Source organism: Aulostomus chinensis, chromosome 22, assembly GCF_037954235.1.
Source record: "Aulostomus chinensis isolate RoL2024-O1b breed Wild chromosome 22, RoL_Achi_v1.0, whole genome shotgun sequence".
Classification (NCBI taxonomy): domain Eukaryota; kingdom Metazoa; phylum Chordata; class Actinopteri; order Syngnathiformes; family Aulostomidae; genus Aulostomus; species Aulostomus chinensis.
Window position 1 is genome coordinate 10,907,727 of NC_141341.1, and position 14,490 is coordinate 10,922,216.

At 41.3% G+C, this 14,490-nt stretch overlaps 2 protein-coding genes across 4 annotated transcripts; one reads left to right on the forward strand and one right to left on the reverse strand.

The window, feature by feature from the left end:
* The first annotated feature begins 216 nt into the window (after positions 1 to 216).
* Positions 217 to 6,645, forward strand: LOC147240742 (prostate stem cell antigen-like). 3 transcript variants are annotated; one of them, XR_015111126.1, is made up of 4 exons: positions 217 to 517; positions 1,947 to 2,066; positions 4,569 to 4,863; positions 5,119 to 6,645. XR_015111126.1 is itself a non-coding variant. In XM_086192623.1 (3 exons), the coding sequence occupies exons 1-3, from the start codon at positions 466 to 468 to the stop codon at positions 4,778 to 4,780; spliced, it is 384 nt and encodes a 127-aa protein (XP_086048749.1). In that variant the 5' UTR covers positions 217 to 465; the 3' UTR covers positions 4,781 to 6,645. The 3 variants fall into 3 exon arrangements, 2 of the variants coding, with proteins under 2 accessions (XP_086048749.1, XP_086048750.1); XM_086192623.1 differs by having other exon boundaries at positions 4,569 to 6,645; XM_086192624.1 differs by lacking the exon at positions 217 to 517 and adding an exon at positions 1,142 to 1,284 and having other exon boundaries at positions 4,569 to 6,645.
* Positions 6,508 to 13,009, reverse strand: clic1 (CLIC family member 1). The gene is made up of 7 exons (XM_086192622.1): positions 12,835 to 13,009; positions 12,497 to 12,567; positions 11,082 to 11,191; positions 10,659 to 10,784; positions 10,454 to 10,560; positions 9,983 to 10,164; positions 6,508 to 9,872 (listed from the first exon to the last, which is right to left on the reverse strand). Exons 2-7 carry the CDS (start codon positions 12,536 to 12,538, stop codon positions 9,711 to 9,713), a joined length of 729 nt encoding a protein of 242 aa, XP_086048748.1. The 5' UTR covers positions 12,539 to 12,567; positions 12,835 to 13,009; the 3' UTR covers positions 6,508 to 9,710.
* Between the last annotated feature and the right edge of the window lie 1,481 nt (positions 13,010 to 14,490).

A 14,490-nucleotide genomic window follows, 5' to 3' on the forward strand; every position in this document is an offset into this window, starting at 1 on the left:
CAGTTCCACTTCAGTCTCTGCATTGTGACTTACTTCTACGAAATACTGCAGTACTTTTTTTTCAAAGAAGTGCACTGTAAGATGTCCTTTTTGCCACGCTGAAATAAAATGAACCTCCAGCCATTCTTAGGCTGCCATGTCAGCTGATCATAATTACATCTCCAAATTAAATTAAACATATTAGGGGAGAAACGCTGACAGTTCTAACATGGATGTTGAGACACGATAGCAATAGAGAGCATAAGAAGAAGAAGGACACATAAAACTCACGGGATGAGAGGGTGCTAATTGTCCATTTAGGGGTCTAACTCAGTAAGGTACAGTGGAAGACAAAGAAGGAGGGTGTGGACTTTAATTTGGTAGTTGCTCTGAATCATCTGCAGAAGTCAGTTTGATTACAGACTCGCAACATCCTGGGAAGGAGATTTTTTTTGGATAGAAAACAACATCAGGACTGGAGGAGTCATGCATCCTTCTCAACTTTTGATCGCAACACTGGGTTGTCTTCCCTTGGCAAGTATGTAGTACACACAAGAAGAAGCTTTAATCTGATATTTCGACGTTAAAAAAAGCGCTTTAAAATAAGTTCTAATGTGCTGAGTATTGCATAGAAGAATCTTGGGGGGTGTGGAGAGAGGTCATTTCTATTCCAAACATTCTCCTCCTGGAGCTCTCGATTGATTAAGCATGTAAGTGTTCTCGACAAGGACGGTTGTGGCTTTTGCTCTTTATGGATTTCAGGATTTATTTCCTTACTGAAGATGCAGTTAAAAAAAAAAAAACTGTCACAATGACCTAATTTTTGCATTTTACATCTTTTTCTTTTAGAAATCTGACCTGTTTTCAGTCAGTCACAATATCTGAACCTGATCAGTAGAATCAATAGACCCATCAACTGATGTGTGGTTATCAGGACAAAAAAAAATTACATGAAATGTGCTGAAAGAGACAGTTTGTAACAAGTATAAGTGTTGACTGCCAGATCTGGAAATAGAACCAACCTGTGTAAACTGCGGAACATTTTAAGTATTTTGGAACAATTCCGGATTCCCACTTGACTTGCTCAAAAGCAAAAAGTGCATTTTCCGGAAATGCTCACAGTGAATCCGTCTCCTTTAAAAAAACCGAAGCACCCTTGATATTCGCAGATTTTTTTTGTTGCTTGTGTACTAAAGTATTGTTGAGAGCGTTTTAACTTTTCACATACCGGGCCGGTACAGTCACTTCAACTGTATATCTGAGAGCAAAATGTCAAGGATTGTATCTACGGCCAGAAAACTATGGGTAAACTGAAGAAGCTGTTGTCTCACCTCTTTACAAAAACTATGAGGAGGGAAATGAGAAGTAGAGGATTGTTCCCAAACTCTCTTCAGCCAGTCTAAGCTGTGGAGTTCTGGAATGTACTATAAATTCCCTCTGGCAGCAAAATATGTACTCAAGAAGTCCCTCATCTTGAGCGTTGTTGGCATTCTTATCAACAAAATGAGGGACAGGTCCAAACGTGTGATGGGATAAACAAAAACATAGCAGTCGCACATATTTACAAAAACCATGTAAGGCAGACGATAATAGAGCGAGTTAAAAACATGACAAGTCTGAACACCGGAGCTCCCTTTCTGGGCGTTTTAGTGGTGCATCCACTCGTATTGTTTTGAGCCCTGCTGCTTTTCTTCAGGTCAAAGCACCATTAAGCAATGATGCACCAATAAATTGTACAGAAAGAGCGCCAGGGTGACTCTTTCTCATTTTTTAACATGTAATGTTGCGCTGTTCCATTTTAACCAGCTGCTCTATGTTGTTTCTTGTGTCTTGAGTTCATTTTCTCTGATTTTCTCCAGCTGGTGTTATTTCATCTTCTGGTATCTAGATATTGGATAATACTCGTCTTCACGGAACATTTTGTTTGTTTAATATCTGTTTGCCCCCCCCCCCCCCCCCCCCCCCAGCCTGTCTGACCTGTTACACCTGTCTGTTCCCTGCCATCTCGCCTCTGGACTGCTTAGAGTTTCCCCAGGAATGCCCTGCTGGGCAGCACTGCCTGTCAAGTACTGCAATGGGAAAAAGAGGTAAGGTGTGTGTGTGTGTGTGTGTGTGTGTGTGTGTGTGTGTGTGTGTGTGTGTGTGTGTGAAAGGGACATGCTTTCAAACAATTTCGGGGATGAGAATCTGGTAAAATCTAAAACATCCACCTGTCAGCTCCACCCACTGCCAGCCTCTTTGGTCATCGTATGCCTTCCCTCTCTGCTGGCCCTGATAACTGCTTTCATCCACTCCTCCCTAACCTCTGCTCTGTTCCATCATCTCTCAAATATGCTGCTGCACCACCCAGTCTCAAGAAACCTGGCTCTGATCCCAACAACTTCAATAACCTGTGCCGCATCTCTAACCTACCACTTCTCTCAAAAATCCTGGAAAAAGTAGTAGCATCTCAGCTTCATTCTCATCTCCGTAACAATAACTTATATGAAAACTTCCAATCTGGTTTCCGTCCTCATCATTAGCCGTCATAGAGACTGCGCTCCTAAAGATCACCAACGACGTCCTGATGGCAGCTGACTCCAGGATTTTCACTCATTCTTATCCTCCTTGATCAGAGTGCGGCCTTCAACACCATCTCCCACACCATCCTCCTCAACTGGCTAGCATCTCTTGGAATATCTGGCCACCCCTGGACTGGTTCATTTCCAAATTCTCTTGCCGCACTCAGTTCATCCAGCTCAGGACATTCAATTCCCAACCTTCTCCCCTCTCCTCTGGTGTTCCTCAAGTCTCTGTCATCGGTCCCATCCTATTTATCGTCTATCTCCTTCCCCTTGGTCACATCTTCCGAGAGTACAACATCCATCTCCATTGCTAAGCGGACACCCAGCTCAACCTCTCCTCTTAACCCACCTCCACCTTCGCACACCCTCCCTCTGGTCTGTTTACAAGAAATCAAATCCTGGTTCTCCTCCAACTTTCTCAACTGGTTCTAAATCCTCTCTCACTGACACTCCCAGTTTCACCATCCCCACTGATAAGTCCTCTGTTTCCCCCCTAAGAGCTTGGGTGTTGTTGTCAACAGCTCTCTCTTTCCAGACCCGTGTTCCATCTTCTCAATATTAACCGCCTCCATCCGTCCCTCACTTCCGACAGCACTACCATCCTCGTCCACACTCTTGTCCCCCGCCACCGAGACGACTGTGACTCCGTCCTCTTCAGTCTCCCCCTCAAGTCCATTCATAAGTTGCAACTGGTCCAGAAGTCAGCCACTCGTGTTGTCTCCAGAGCTCCATCCATCAATCACACCACTCCTGGTCTCTAAAAACTCCACCAGCTTCCTGTCAAATTTTGCATGGACTTCAAAATTCAGCTCCACACTTTCAAGGTCATCCACACACACCCCCCATACCTCTCTGCCCACCTCCACATCAACACTCAGGTCAGCCTCCTCCATCGGCCTCACTGTGCCCTCTACCCATCTGTCCACCATGGGATCTAGAGCCTTCAGCCGCTCTGCCCCCCGCCTCTGGAACTCCCTTCGCCCCACATCAGGAACATTAACTCATTATCCATCTTCAAATCCCGTCTAAAAACCCACCCTTTCTAACTTGCCTACTCACTCACATTTGTCATCTGCCATTTCTGATTTTATTGCATTTATATTGTGTTCTTTTCACCATTGTTTGTGAGGGGACCCCGAGTGCCCTGAAAAGCGCCTTAGATAAAATATATTATTATTATTATCAATAATAATCACAAAGACCAACATTTAAACGTGATCATTTTTGAAGGTCTGTTTTAGTTTTGTTTTTTGTGTTGTTTTCTTGACATAAAAACAACATAGAATGAATCTCAGCACCATTTATCATCAGGCCTGTTAGCTCTGTGGCTTGTGAGATATGTCTGAAAATAGCTCCCTTTAGCACCACAGCAGGGATTACATGTTTTATATAAAGATCTATTTTTTTTATGTTATGTTTCTAATGAGTGCGTTCGACACTTCTCACCTCCTGGAACAAGAACTGTGCTGGGGGTGATGAACTTTTTGGGGTTTACTGCAGGTTAAACGACAGAAATAAAAGACAGGAAAAAAAAAAAAGTCCTTCACGGCTTCATTCGTGTCAGCATCAGCGCACGAGAAAATGTCAGATTTTCGACGGCTGACTTCTTTTGAAATGAAGTTGAAATTACTTGAAACAATAGTATTTACTCAACAAGTCACTAAAATTAATTCAAATGGGCATCTTCTGACCTACAATTTCATTTATTTTTTTTCATGAATGAAATGGTTTGCCTTCATCTGCCGGGAGTAATTCCAACACATTCAGGATGGAAAAATCGCATATGAAAAGAGGATAAACAAGCTCACACTGGAAGTACATCAAATCAGGGAATAGAGAATATGATATATAACTGTACTACAAATCCTCACGTTACTTTTCACGTATTTGTTTTTATAGTTACATCTCATATTTGGTTATTAGAAGCTTTCGTGGCTTCTCTTTGCATCCACAGTTTTCTTTGACCAGGTCACCGGATGTCTGCATGGACTGAAGAAACTTTAAACTCTTTCTCTGCTCTCGTAGGCCTACTTGAAGTGACGATGTACGAAAAGAGTTGCGCTCTTCCCTCCCAGTGCGGTGTGAGTGGGCAGAAATATGCCTCGGGCCTCTACTTCAACTACACCAACATCTGCTGCGATACGGACCTGTGTAACGGGGCCGTGTCCATTGCTGCCCTCAGGTGGGGAGGAGCAACTCTGTTCCTGCTGCCTGTACTCGGCCTCCTACTGGCCTGATCAGCTGGCTCCTGTTCCACATCATCATAGATGTGGTTGACCTTCCTGTGGTTCAGAACACTGGTTATGTGTCAGCAAATGAGGTTAGAAGATTCTTGTGTGTTACAAGATTGATAAACAGCCACCCAATAAATATTTTCATACTTATCTGACCAGTAATTTCTTTTTTTATCATTTATTTTGATGAAAATGTGACACTAGATGAAATTATGTGCACAAAACTGCCCTTTTTCTACTTTTACATTGAAAAATGAGCTCTTAACACACAATTCTCAGCCAGAGGGAAGAGTTGTCTGAACATTTGTTCATACTGTCTCAATTTGAACGTTCATTTTCAGGCCTCGGAAACACTGACATCTGCCAAAGATCACTTTATTTAGTCAAGACGTCCCAGAAGAGTTACACAGCTGTAGAGCTTGAGGTGAGAGTGTCAACTGCTGTTTCTCAGCTCAAGTCTGAACTTTTCACAGAAAACAAGGACAAAAACATCCTTGGTTCAAAAATAGATTTTGTAAACTGTTCCAGAATTATAAATAGCATAAAATTTCATTTTAGTCTTGACACTGCCAACATCAGAATATCTCTAATGCCAAGAGTTTAACCCTAATTAACTAAACCGCAGAGACATTTTCTCAGTATTATGCTTCATGACATGTACACTTGTGGTATTTGCTGTAGACACTCTTGTAATTACTCCACTTGAGTGACGTGTTTACCGTCACTGCTGTATACGCCTCTAACAATGCTTGTGTAAAACTGCGCACTTGCACACTTTCATTCTGGCCATCTCTATCTTAACACTCTCAAAAAAATATATCTAGAAAGTACAAATATTGGTTGTGTGCATCTGCCGATTATTCAAATTCCAGTTTATATCAAGACCATGATAAATTGTGTGTGGTAGAGGTTTTAAAGGAATTTAATAAAATATTTGAAAGTGCTTGTGAGTTGGGATGTGTGGCAGTATCAAAGTTGATAAGTAACATTTTGCTGTTAATGTCATCACAACATTTTATGCCATTAAACGTTTGAAATGTACTCAAGATCAGAGTGTGAATTCTTGAGTTGAAATTGCCTCCAGAAAGCATTTCACGTATTGAAAGTGAAAATCACAATACCCCTGACTGCACTAGTCACTGTTTTTATAAAAAAAAAAAAAAATTCTCAAATGCATAAATAATCAACCACTGTTTTAATCAAGATGAGTTTATTGGTAATCAATACAGGATTGTGTTTATTAATGGCTTCAAAATACAAAATCCATCATCAAAACTTACAGTCGTGCTATTAAATTGATTGTCTGCATTGCTGATTTACCTCTACAAATTTAGCGTCCACAGCCGTTTTCACTCTGTGGACCAAGTGCAGCGAGTATGGACTAAAGGGCAGACAGCGCAAAAGACAAAGAACAGAAGGAGGGTTCGAGATGTGAAAGAGCACAGCGCTGAATTAAGAAAGCTTTACAAGCGGTTTAAAAAAAAAAGTCAAATGAACTGAAACTAAATAAAAAAAGTAACATGCTGACAAGTTTATCAGGTGAGTTAAATGGTCCCTGAAGTAATATCAAATCTTGGACTAAGAAAACACTAGAATGGAGCACTGACATTATTCAGACAGTCCCTTTAATGTATCCATTTTAGAACGTAACAGTTCAGTCAAGTAACACCTGCCTTACACCAAACACACCATTCCTATAATCAAAGATAGTTTAAAAAATGGTCTTTTAAAAAAAAAAAAAAAAAATCAGATTAAATTGCACTTATGTTTTTCTTTTTTAAAATAACTTCCTACTGACATGAGACACACAAGGCTATCTTGAGCTCAAAGTAACAAAGACACTCCCAAAATAATGACAATGTGACACACCAGCCTTAACAAATGTTAATTAGCATAGCGCCATGCAGTCAGATTCCTCGACACAAGCTGCTAGTGCAGTTGGAGAAGGCCTATTGTCATTATTAATTCCAGTTCTTTCCAGCCTTTGACATTCAGGCTTAAAGAGTTTCAGACTGATGAAGTAACACAAAAGGATTAGTTTCACTGGCGACGCATGACGTGGATCATCTGCCTGCAATCACTAATTATACAACATTTTCATTGATAGATAAGTTCTGAACGATTCTGCATTTTTCTTATTGTCAAAAGATGAACATGAAAAGACTAAAGCTAGCAGTGGATTGACCCCACAACCAAGTATTTCTTGTGTACAATGCCTGGTAGTTTAACACTAAACCTACAGCGCAGTCATGCTAGCAGCTCAATGACTCAGCTGTTCTTTGCTACATGCTAACATGATGTGTGCTCACTTTGGTTGATAACCACTAGGCAACTATTCGTTCCCTTAACATTTTATCCAGTGCCATTGAATCTGAAATTCATATCTGGGAAAAAAACAACAACAACAACAACAACAACTGAACAGTAGACTACTCTGGTTATTTGCCACCAATTAAGACATCTTAGCGTGCTAACATCATGACGTTAGCATATTACCCATTATGCTTGGGATTCAGCATGTTAAGTGTGCTAACATTTATCAATCAGTGCCAAACCAGAGACCAGTACAGTATCTTTTTTTTTTTTTAAATCAACAAACCAATATACAAGATAAATATAAGTTTTACTGAATAATGGCCATCATGATCAAAGGCCATCATGCCATTACATTTCAACCTGTGAGCGTCGCTTTGTGTGTGTTGGTTGACAGCGACATTGTCATCAAAACCACAAGTTACAATCTTGTGGTGTTATTGATTTTTTTAATAAATCATTATCATATTTCAGTTTGGATGGGTGGCACAGACTCCAATAAAACCGCACAACTTAACACAGTCAGATTTCTTGACTACAATGAAAACGAGCACCAATTGTTAAACATTGAGACAATCTTACGTAAAACATCCTGAAGCCATTATGACCTAAAGCAACAATATGGCTGAATATGATCTACCTCACATGCACTATTTACTAAACTCCTGTTCAAGTAATACTAACACTCCCTTGTCAGTGGTTTAAGGGAAGTATTTCAACTCTTAAAAAAAATAATTAACCCATTTTCTGGCAGACTGACACATGGTTTTGCACTTTTCATGTTATTTGTTGACAATAAGATGAATTGAGAATATTACCAGGCTTATCCTTCAATGTCAGCCTACATTTTTAAGTTTACATTGCTTTATTTACATTGTGTATACTCAGAACTCGAAACTGCTGCTGGTTTTGTCCCTCGTGAGAATTAACTTATTTCAATGTGTTCAAAACCCGATCTCCTTCTATTATATGACATAAAAATATCCTTCATGCATGACAAGCAGGAGTAAATAAATATTGGCAAGAACCCCTAACAGCGGATCACAATAAGCTCAGTAATCTTGAGTAGTCCTTCAAACCTACTGTGGACGCACAGAAAAGGGAAGCTTGTGTCAAATGAAATAGTTTCCTGTCTCCCTAACTGCTTTCAGTTCTAGAGCCTTGAAGTGAGACTGTGTCGGCAGTCAGATGTGCACCGCAGTCTCTCCGAGCTGCACGACGCTGTCTAAAAAAAAAAAAAAACTGTTGCATGTAATCACAAGTTGGCTTTAAACACAAGTTTATCTGTAAAAGGCCTTGTTTCCGGAATAGTAAAAAAAAAACAAAAAAAACAAACAAAAAAAAAACACAAACCCACAAAAGACACTTTGGCAGGTGCTGACATACATATGTGTCCCCTAATTAAAATGCCTGCTTAAAGTCCACGAAAAAAATAAAGAGTCGAGCCAGCTTGCGTGAGGCATAGGCAGCTATGTGTTAGTAGAATTTACCCAAAATGAAGGAGCAACAAGGGGGGTGGTGTCTAATCGCGCACCAGCAAGGATGTAATGTGTCCATGATGTGTGTAATACCTTTTTCCACTGAAATTTCCAACAAACATGTAGGTGTTTTTATTTTTCTTTTCAAATTCCAATCTTGCTACATTAAAAACAACTTCTTCTACATAATCCAAACCCTGACGAGTAGGTCCGGATTGTTTTGGCCTGTAAGTGTACGCCACTGGAACCACTGCAGATTCCGTTTCGCTTCATCCTGAAGCCGCTCACATGGAAAAGAACTGTTGTAATGATCCAACTGTGGCCTTTGAATCATGAATAGACATCAACTTGCCAACAGTCAAGTCGCAATATTTGAGCCCGCTTGATTCATCTGTCAGCTGCCACTGATGATAGCTTGCTGGTAGATTTGTACTCGGCTGATCAGATACCAGAAAATTGTAGTAAACCATCCCACAATAATTTTCAAAGGAAGGCAAGCATCCATGTCTCATGACTTCATTGAGAAGATCCTCACGTGTGTTAGATCATGGGAGGTTGTCTACTTCTTGCCTGGCCTGACGGTGCAGTGGGCCTTTTCCCACTGCAGACAAAAGCCAGATGTAAGCAGGTTTTTTTTCGTCAGTGGAAAAGGGACCTAAGTGTGTACACATGTACAAAAATGCGTGCCTGCGTGTTTGTGTGAGCCTACAAGCGCGAATCAAGCACCAAGGACTTAATTCACTACTTCAAGAACAAAAAAGTTCAGGAAAACAGAAAAATACTTGAGCAGCGAAATAAATTTAGCCACAGTTGAAATGTTTCTTGTGTATGAGGTCCCCCCCCTCCCCCCTTGCTTCTGTGACTTCTATAGTGCTTGTTTTTTCCTAATAATGTGAACAGACCCACACAGCAATCAGAAAGAATCCCTTTTTTGGACATCAACAATCTGTCAAGCTAACGGAAGCAGAGCTGTAGGGTTAGTCTGGCGATGGCTAACCAACTGTACTGATTCAGAGTACAAACTTGTGTGAACACTCACTGAGCAGGAAAAATGTGCTTTTGTCTCTTTGTACACTTTTGTGTATTGTTCTCCCGATTGCTTTAACAATTTATCACCCCCCCCCCCTTTCCTGTTTCTCCTCCTACTTGAGAGCTTTAGCTACAGAGGAGTAGGCGATGTGGATCTCTTCATCGACTGGGCAGGTGGAGGCAAACTCCTCCTGAGCGTACGCAGCATTCAGGTACCTCCAAAGGTTGCTCAGAGACTGAGGGATGCTAAAGTTTCTGTATTTTAAACACACTACCTAGAAACAGAAAAAAAATTCAGAGACAAACTTTTAAAAATAATCCAAAAAGTTAAAAAGGTGTGATCATCTGGCCATCTCAGGCCTCACAGCTTAAACCAGAAGATTACCTTCACAATATGGAGCTTAGGCAGCAAGTTGCAATCAGCTAGAGTAAGCACTTGGCCGTCCAGGAAGGGGCGGGATGAGGAAGTGAGATCATCTGCGCTATTCTCGTCAATCTCATCAGGAAGTGGGGAGCCAAGGTAGTCATCTAGCTTCTTTAGAGCCTTCAGCAAGCCCTTCTCTAGATCTGAGCACATGTGCATGTACAGAAAACACAGTCAATCCAAGGAGAAGATTTATCTGCAAAATGCAATTCATCCTAGCTGCAGAAGCTAGCTGCTTTTTCACCAAAGAGTCCAGTGGACTGAACATACAATTTTCAACCCACATCGGTGACATTCCCTATGAGATCATCGAATGCTGTGGCTAAAAACACGGACCATAATGTTATTAACACATGTTCCCTGCTGGCTGCCTCTCAACCCGAGACTCAACTGTGTCCAAAGCAAAGACGATGAAGATGATATTTGACTCACTTTCATTGGTCTGAGGGTTTGAATTCTTCACATAAGCGGAGAACTTGGAGAAGACATCCATGCCAGCTGTGTTAGACTCAGGGTTGCGAGCAGCCAGACGAGGATACCTGGAATATCATAAATACTCGTAAGGACGGCAACATCTGCAGGAGGTCGAAACAGGAGGTTGACCAAAAAAAGGGAAACATATGGATGTTGTGATTACTTAGGAGGGCAAAGATTTTCCTCAAGGAACTCCTCAATCTTGTTGGTGTCAGTTTTCACCTCGCTGCCGTACAGCAGGAAGGGCGGCTGGGCACCGGGAGCCAGGTCCTTCAAGATGTCTGGCTTCCTGCACGTAGACGGACGTAAGGAAACATATGGAGAAGAAGTAGAAAACAAGAGTTAAACAGAGGGAGAGGAATGGAGGGGAAAAGGGAAGTTGGCAAGATGCAGATATTTCCTGTGTTTTCATATAAGATTTGCCACTTTGAGTAAAATCAGAGCCGGTCGACGCGGTATATCTTTCAACAGATGTCAAGTAAATAAAAAGGTCCCGTTTTCCTCCAATGAAAGCTACACCGGGAGCCTGAAAACAGTCGGCGGACATTCTTGTACTGAGTCTGTGAGAGAGCAAACACACAGTCACCTCTTCATGTCCACCGTGGTGACATCAAAGACGACTCCTTTCAGCCAGAGAACCATGAAGAGACGCTGAGAGAAGGGACAGTTGCCGATGCTCTGACCATCGCTGCCCGCCTGGAATACAAGAATATCTGATCGGAATTTTCCATCTTGGTATTGATAAGAAGGGCGAAGGCTTTCGATTAAAGCCAGATGGAGGAAGAGTGAGGCTGCGATGTGATATACTTGCACATTCTCAGTGATATTTATGGTAAATTATTTTAGGAAAAACACAAGAATGAAACTGATTTCAAAAGAGTGTGTGTGTGTGTGTGTGTGTGTGGTAATAAATGAACCGGCTCATCTATTTTGCGTCTGTTTAACAGTCAAATCTTTTCATGTCTTGGACTGATGATTTGAATTAAACAGCAATCATCTGATTAATCCAGTTCCATTAATATCTAGCTGTGGCTTAAGTTGCAAAATTAATCCGAACATGATCAAATATGTACTATGCAAACAGCGTCGCAACATGCATCACGCTACAGAGATGCCCCGGCCCACCAATCACGTTCTTCCAATGTGTCCAGGCACCAATCTATGTCAAATAATCCAATTTTCCCTTTTTAAAATATTTTTTCCCAGTAAAAAAAATCAACACAAAAAAGCCATTCTATTATCAACGTGTACCAAACGCTCTAATGGCAGCCCCAGAAGCAAAGTAAATAACTTCTGCATTCACATGTATGCAAAGAACTCCAAACAGTGCCATTCACACTGTATCTCCTTTATGTGTTGTAGCTTAAATAAAGTTGCAGGCAGGAGTGTGGACCTGTAATCAGATATCGTGTTCATTAAGGCCTATCAAGTAAGTAAGGAGGTTGGCTGGAAACCAGGTTTTAAGAGCTTACAACTGCATCTTTCACCCCCGGAGAAAGACGGAGAGAAGAGAGAGGAGGGCGGTGCACATGTTCAGTGTTCATACAGAAGAATCATTATGGCAACTCCTGAGGGGAAGACTAAAGAAAGAAAGCCATATTGGTTCATTATGGAACTTGTTTTTCACCCTAGGAAAATGAGATTACGCCGCCCAGACTACATACTAAATATAGATTAAAGTCGCCTGCCCCTTATCTTAATGTGCATTTAATACGATTAGCTTTAATGTCGTTGAGAAGCCCGGTGAGTCAGCAGAGGTGGTCTGGCTGACAGGGATATTAGTCAAGAGGAGTCTTCGTCAAGGTGACATTTTGCTCTCATAAAGTGTTGATAGGTTGTCTTAACATGCGTGTAAAAAAAATGAAGGACTGATGTAGAGATAAGATAGAAACAACACACCGTTAAGTAAACTTGTGTCACACACGGTCACGTCACACAAACGCACAATGTCACCGCGTCACTTTTCAGGGTGTGATGCCCTTTTTTTTTCCCCTTTCTTACCTTCACGAAAAGTTCAAATTTAGGCGTACTAGCGTCGCTCATCTTCTCCGGCTACAAACTCGGAACCTTTCCTGAAGGAGACGGAAACGGAACACGTTGTCAAAAACAACAACAACAACAACAACAAAAGTTTAACTGGTTTTATTTTTCTACACGAGGAGACGGTTTCGAAACTCTCGTGTAGCCAAGCCCATCTTCCGCTACAAATCACGAAGAAAATAACAAAGTAACCACTGTGACGTCTTAACAAGCACCCGCAACGTTAAATTAAGCAAACGTAGTTTTCTTTTCGAGCAGTAAATGTTCTATTAAAACCAGTAAAGGGCCTGCAGAGCTACCTTCGAGGGCTGGTGGTTGCCGCTGACGCCTGTTGCTGCTGCTGCCGCTCTCGTTTCTCCTCCCAGTTCTGCTGCCGCCGCCGCAGCGCTCATCAACATCATAGCGGTGCCTCCATTTCCTGGCGGAGCGTGACGGGCTGAGCTCTCCGTAAATACCCGCCAGACGACACTAGAGGCTCTGGAGAGGACGGAGAGGCCGCTGGGACATATACAGGGGAGCTGAAGCCAGGAGGAGAGCGAGAGATGCTTATCCTTCCTCGACTCCTCCACGAGTCAATATTTATGGAGCTGAATTGTTCCAAAAAAGAAAAAAACTTGTTCCATTTTTTTTTTTTTTTGGGTTTGGGCTCATGTAGTTGAACACAATGAGACTTTTGAACGAAACATGGTACAAGAACTTAGGGGAATACAATCGTTTTTTAAAACCATGCTCCACCCAAATAGTGTTGTATATGTTGTTTTTGCTCTTCTTTTGCTGCAGAAATAGCCAGCCACATTTAGCTTGAAGCTAACTGCGCCCTATTGCTAACAACAGCTGCTACACATCAACTGCAATTTTTCCCCCCAAAATATCCATTTAATACCTCTCGAGCGCAAAGCCAAGTATAAACCACATCTTCTGCATCCATGCTAGCGGCAGCACATTTATCTGAAGAAACCTGCCAGCACTTGTTCGTAAGAGTTTTGCTGATTTTATTTATTTCCTCAAACAGTCATTCTCTCTGTGTGCTCGCTCAGGGCTTGCAATTAGCATGCTATTAAATCAGTTTAGGGGTCAACTCATAACCCAGGGGTTCTCAACCTGTCCTATGTCATATTTTTTACAGGCCAGGGCCCATTAAAAGTTGATCCTGAATTATTTTGGCTCATCTTTTCTACCTTCATCTCATAATCTATTTGAAAAGTCTTAATACAAGCCAACAATTCATTTTCCAATTGAAGCTGGATGATGTAGAACTAATGATTGGTTATTTTGATAGTTATATTAACTGTATGGATTAAATGTATACTTTCCATTTCATATTTAGATTAAAGTTTCTCTGAACTGTATTATGAAACATTTTCCTCCAAAAAAGAGCTTCAGCGTGAAAACATTTTGCAGGCGGGTTGAGGGTCCTCACGGCCCACCCATGGGCCGCAGCCCAGTGGTTGAGATACACAGATACTGTACAGGCTAAGTATCCTCTCGGGTTACATTTGGTGTAGTGCTTCAAAATTATTTTATTTGGATTTATGATGATCTAAAAAGGTTGGAAGGGAATGCCCTTCCCTTCCAATGCATAGTACGCAGGGTACCATGTAAACACTGATTAAATATTTCTTCACACTAAAGTCACAGTAGCCGTGTTTCTCAAGCCTTACTTGGCCATTGTTGCTGTGTTTCTCATTGTAAAACACTAGATGGCATTCTTGGTTTTAGAAAGACTCGTGGCGCTGCAGTCATGAATCAACAACCTTGGGTCTTTGACCGAATCCATCTGGGCTTGTTTACTGACACAATGCTAGTCCTTCTGTTCAATGCCAGACATTCGGAAATAAAGTGAAATCATGCTGTTTTGTATTGTGGAAGTATTTCTTTCTTTTAATTTGACCAATTGATCTACAAGGTTTTATTAACCTGATTATGATTCTAAAGAATCAAGGCATTTGATATGT

Excerpts from the sequence above, each read along its gene's own strand:
- LOC147240742 (XM_086192623.1), top strand. The coding sequence starts at position 466 with ATGCATCCTTCTCAACTTTTGATCGCAACACTGGGTTGTCTTCCCTTG. Across the intron at positions 518-1,946 it reads GGGTTGTCTTCCCTTGGCAA|CCTGTCTGACCTGTTACACC; the intron begins GTATGTAGTACA and ends CCCCCCCCCCAG. Across the intron at positions 2,067-4,568 it reads TACTGCAATGGGAAAAAGAG|GCCTACTTGAAGTGACGATG; the intron begins GTAAGGTGTGTG and ends CTGCTCTCGTAG.
- clic1 (XM_086192622.1), bottom strand. The coding sequence starts at position 12,538 with ATGAGCGACGCTAGTACGCCTAAATTTGAACTTTTCGTGAAG. Across the intron at positions 10,165-10,453 it reads AAACCCTCAGACCAATGAAA|ATCTAGAGAAGGGCTTGCTG; the intron begins GTGAGTCAAATA and ends ACATGTGCTCAG. Across the intron at positions 9,873-9,982 it reads CTAAGCTCCATATTGTGAAG|GTAGTGTGTTTAAAATACAG; the intron begins GTAATCTTCTGG and ends TTCTGTTTCTAG.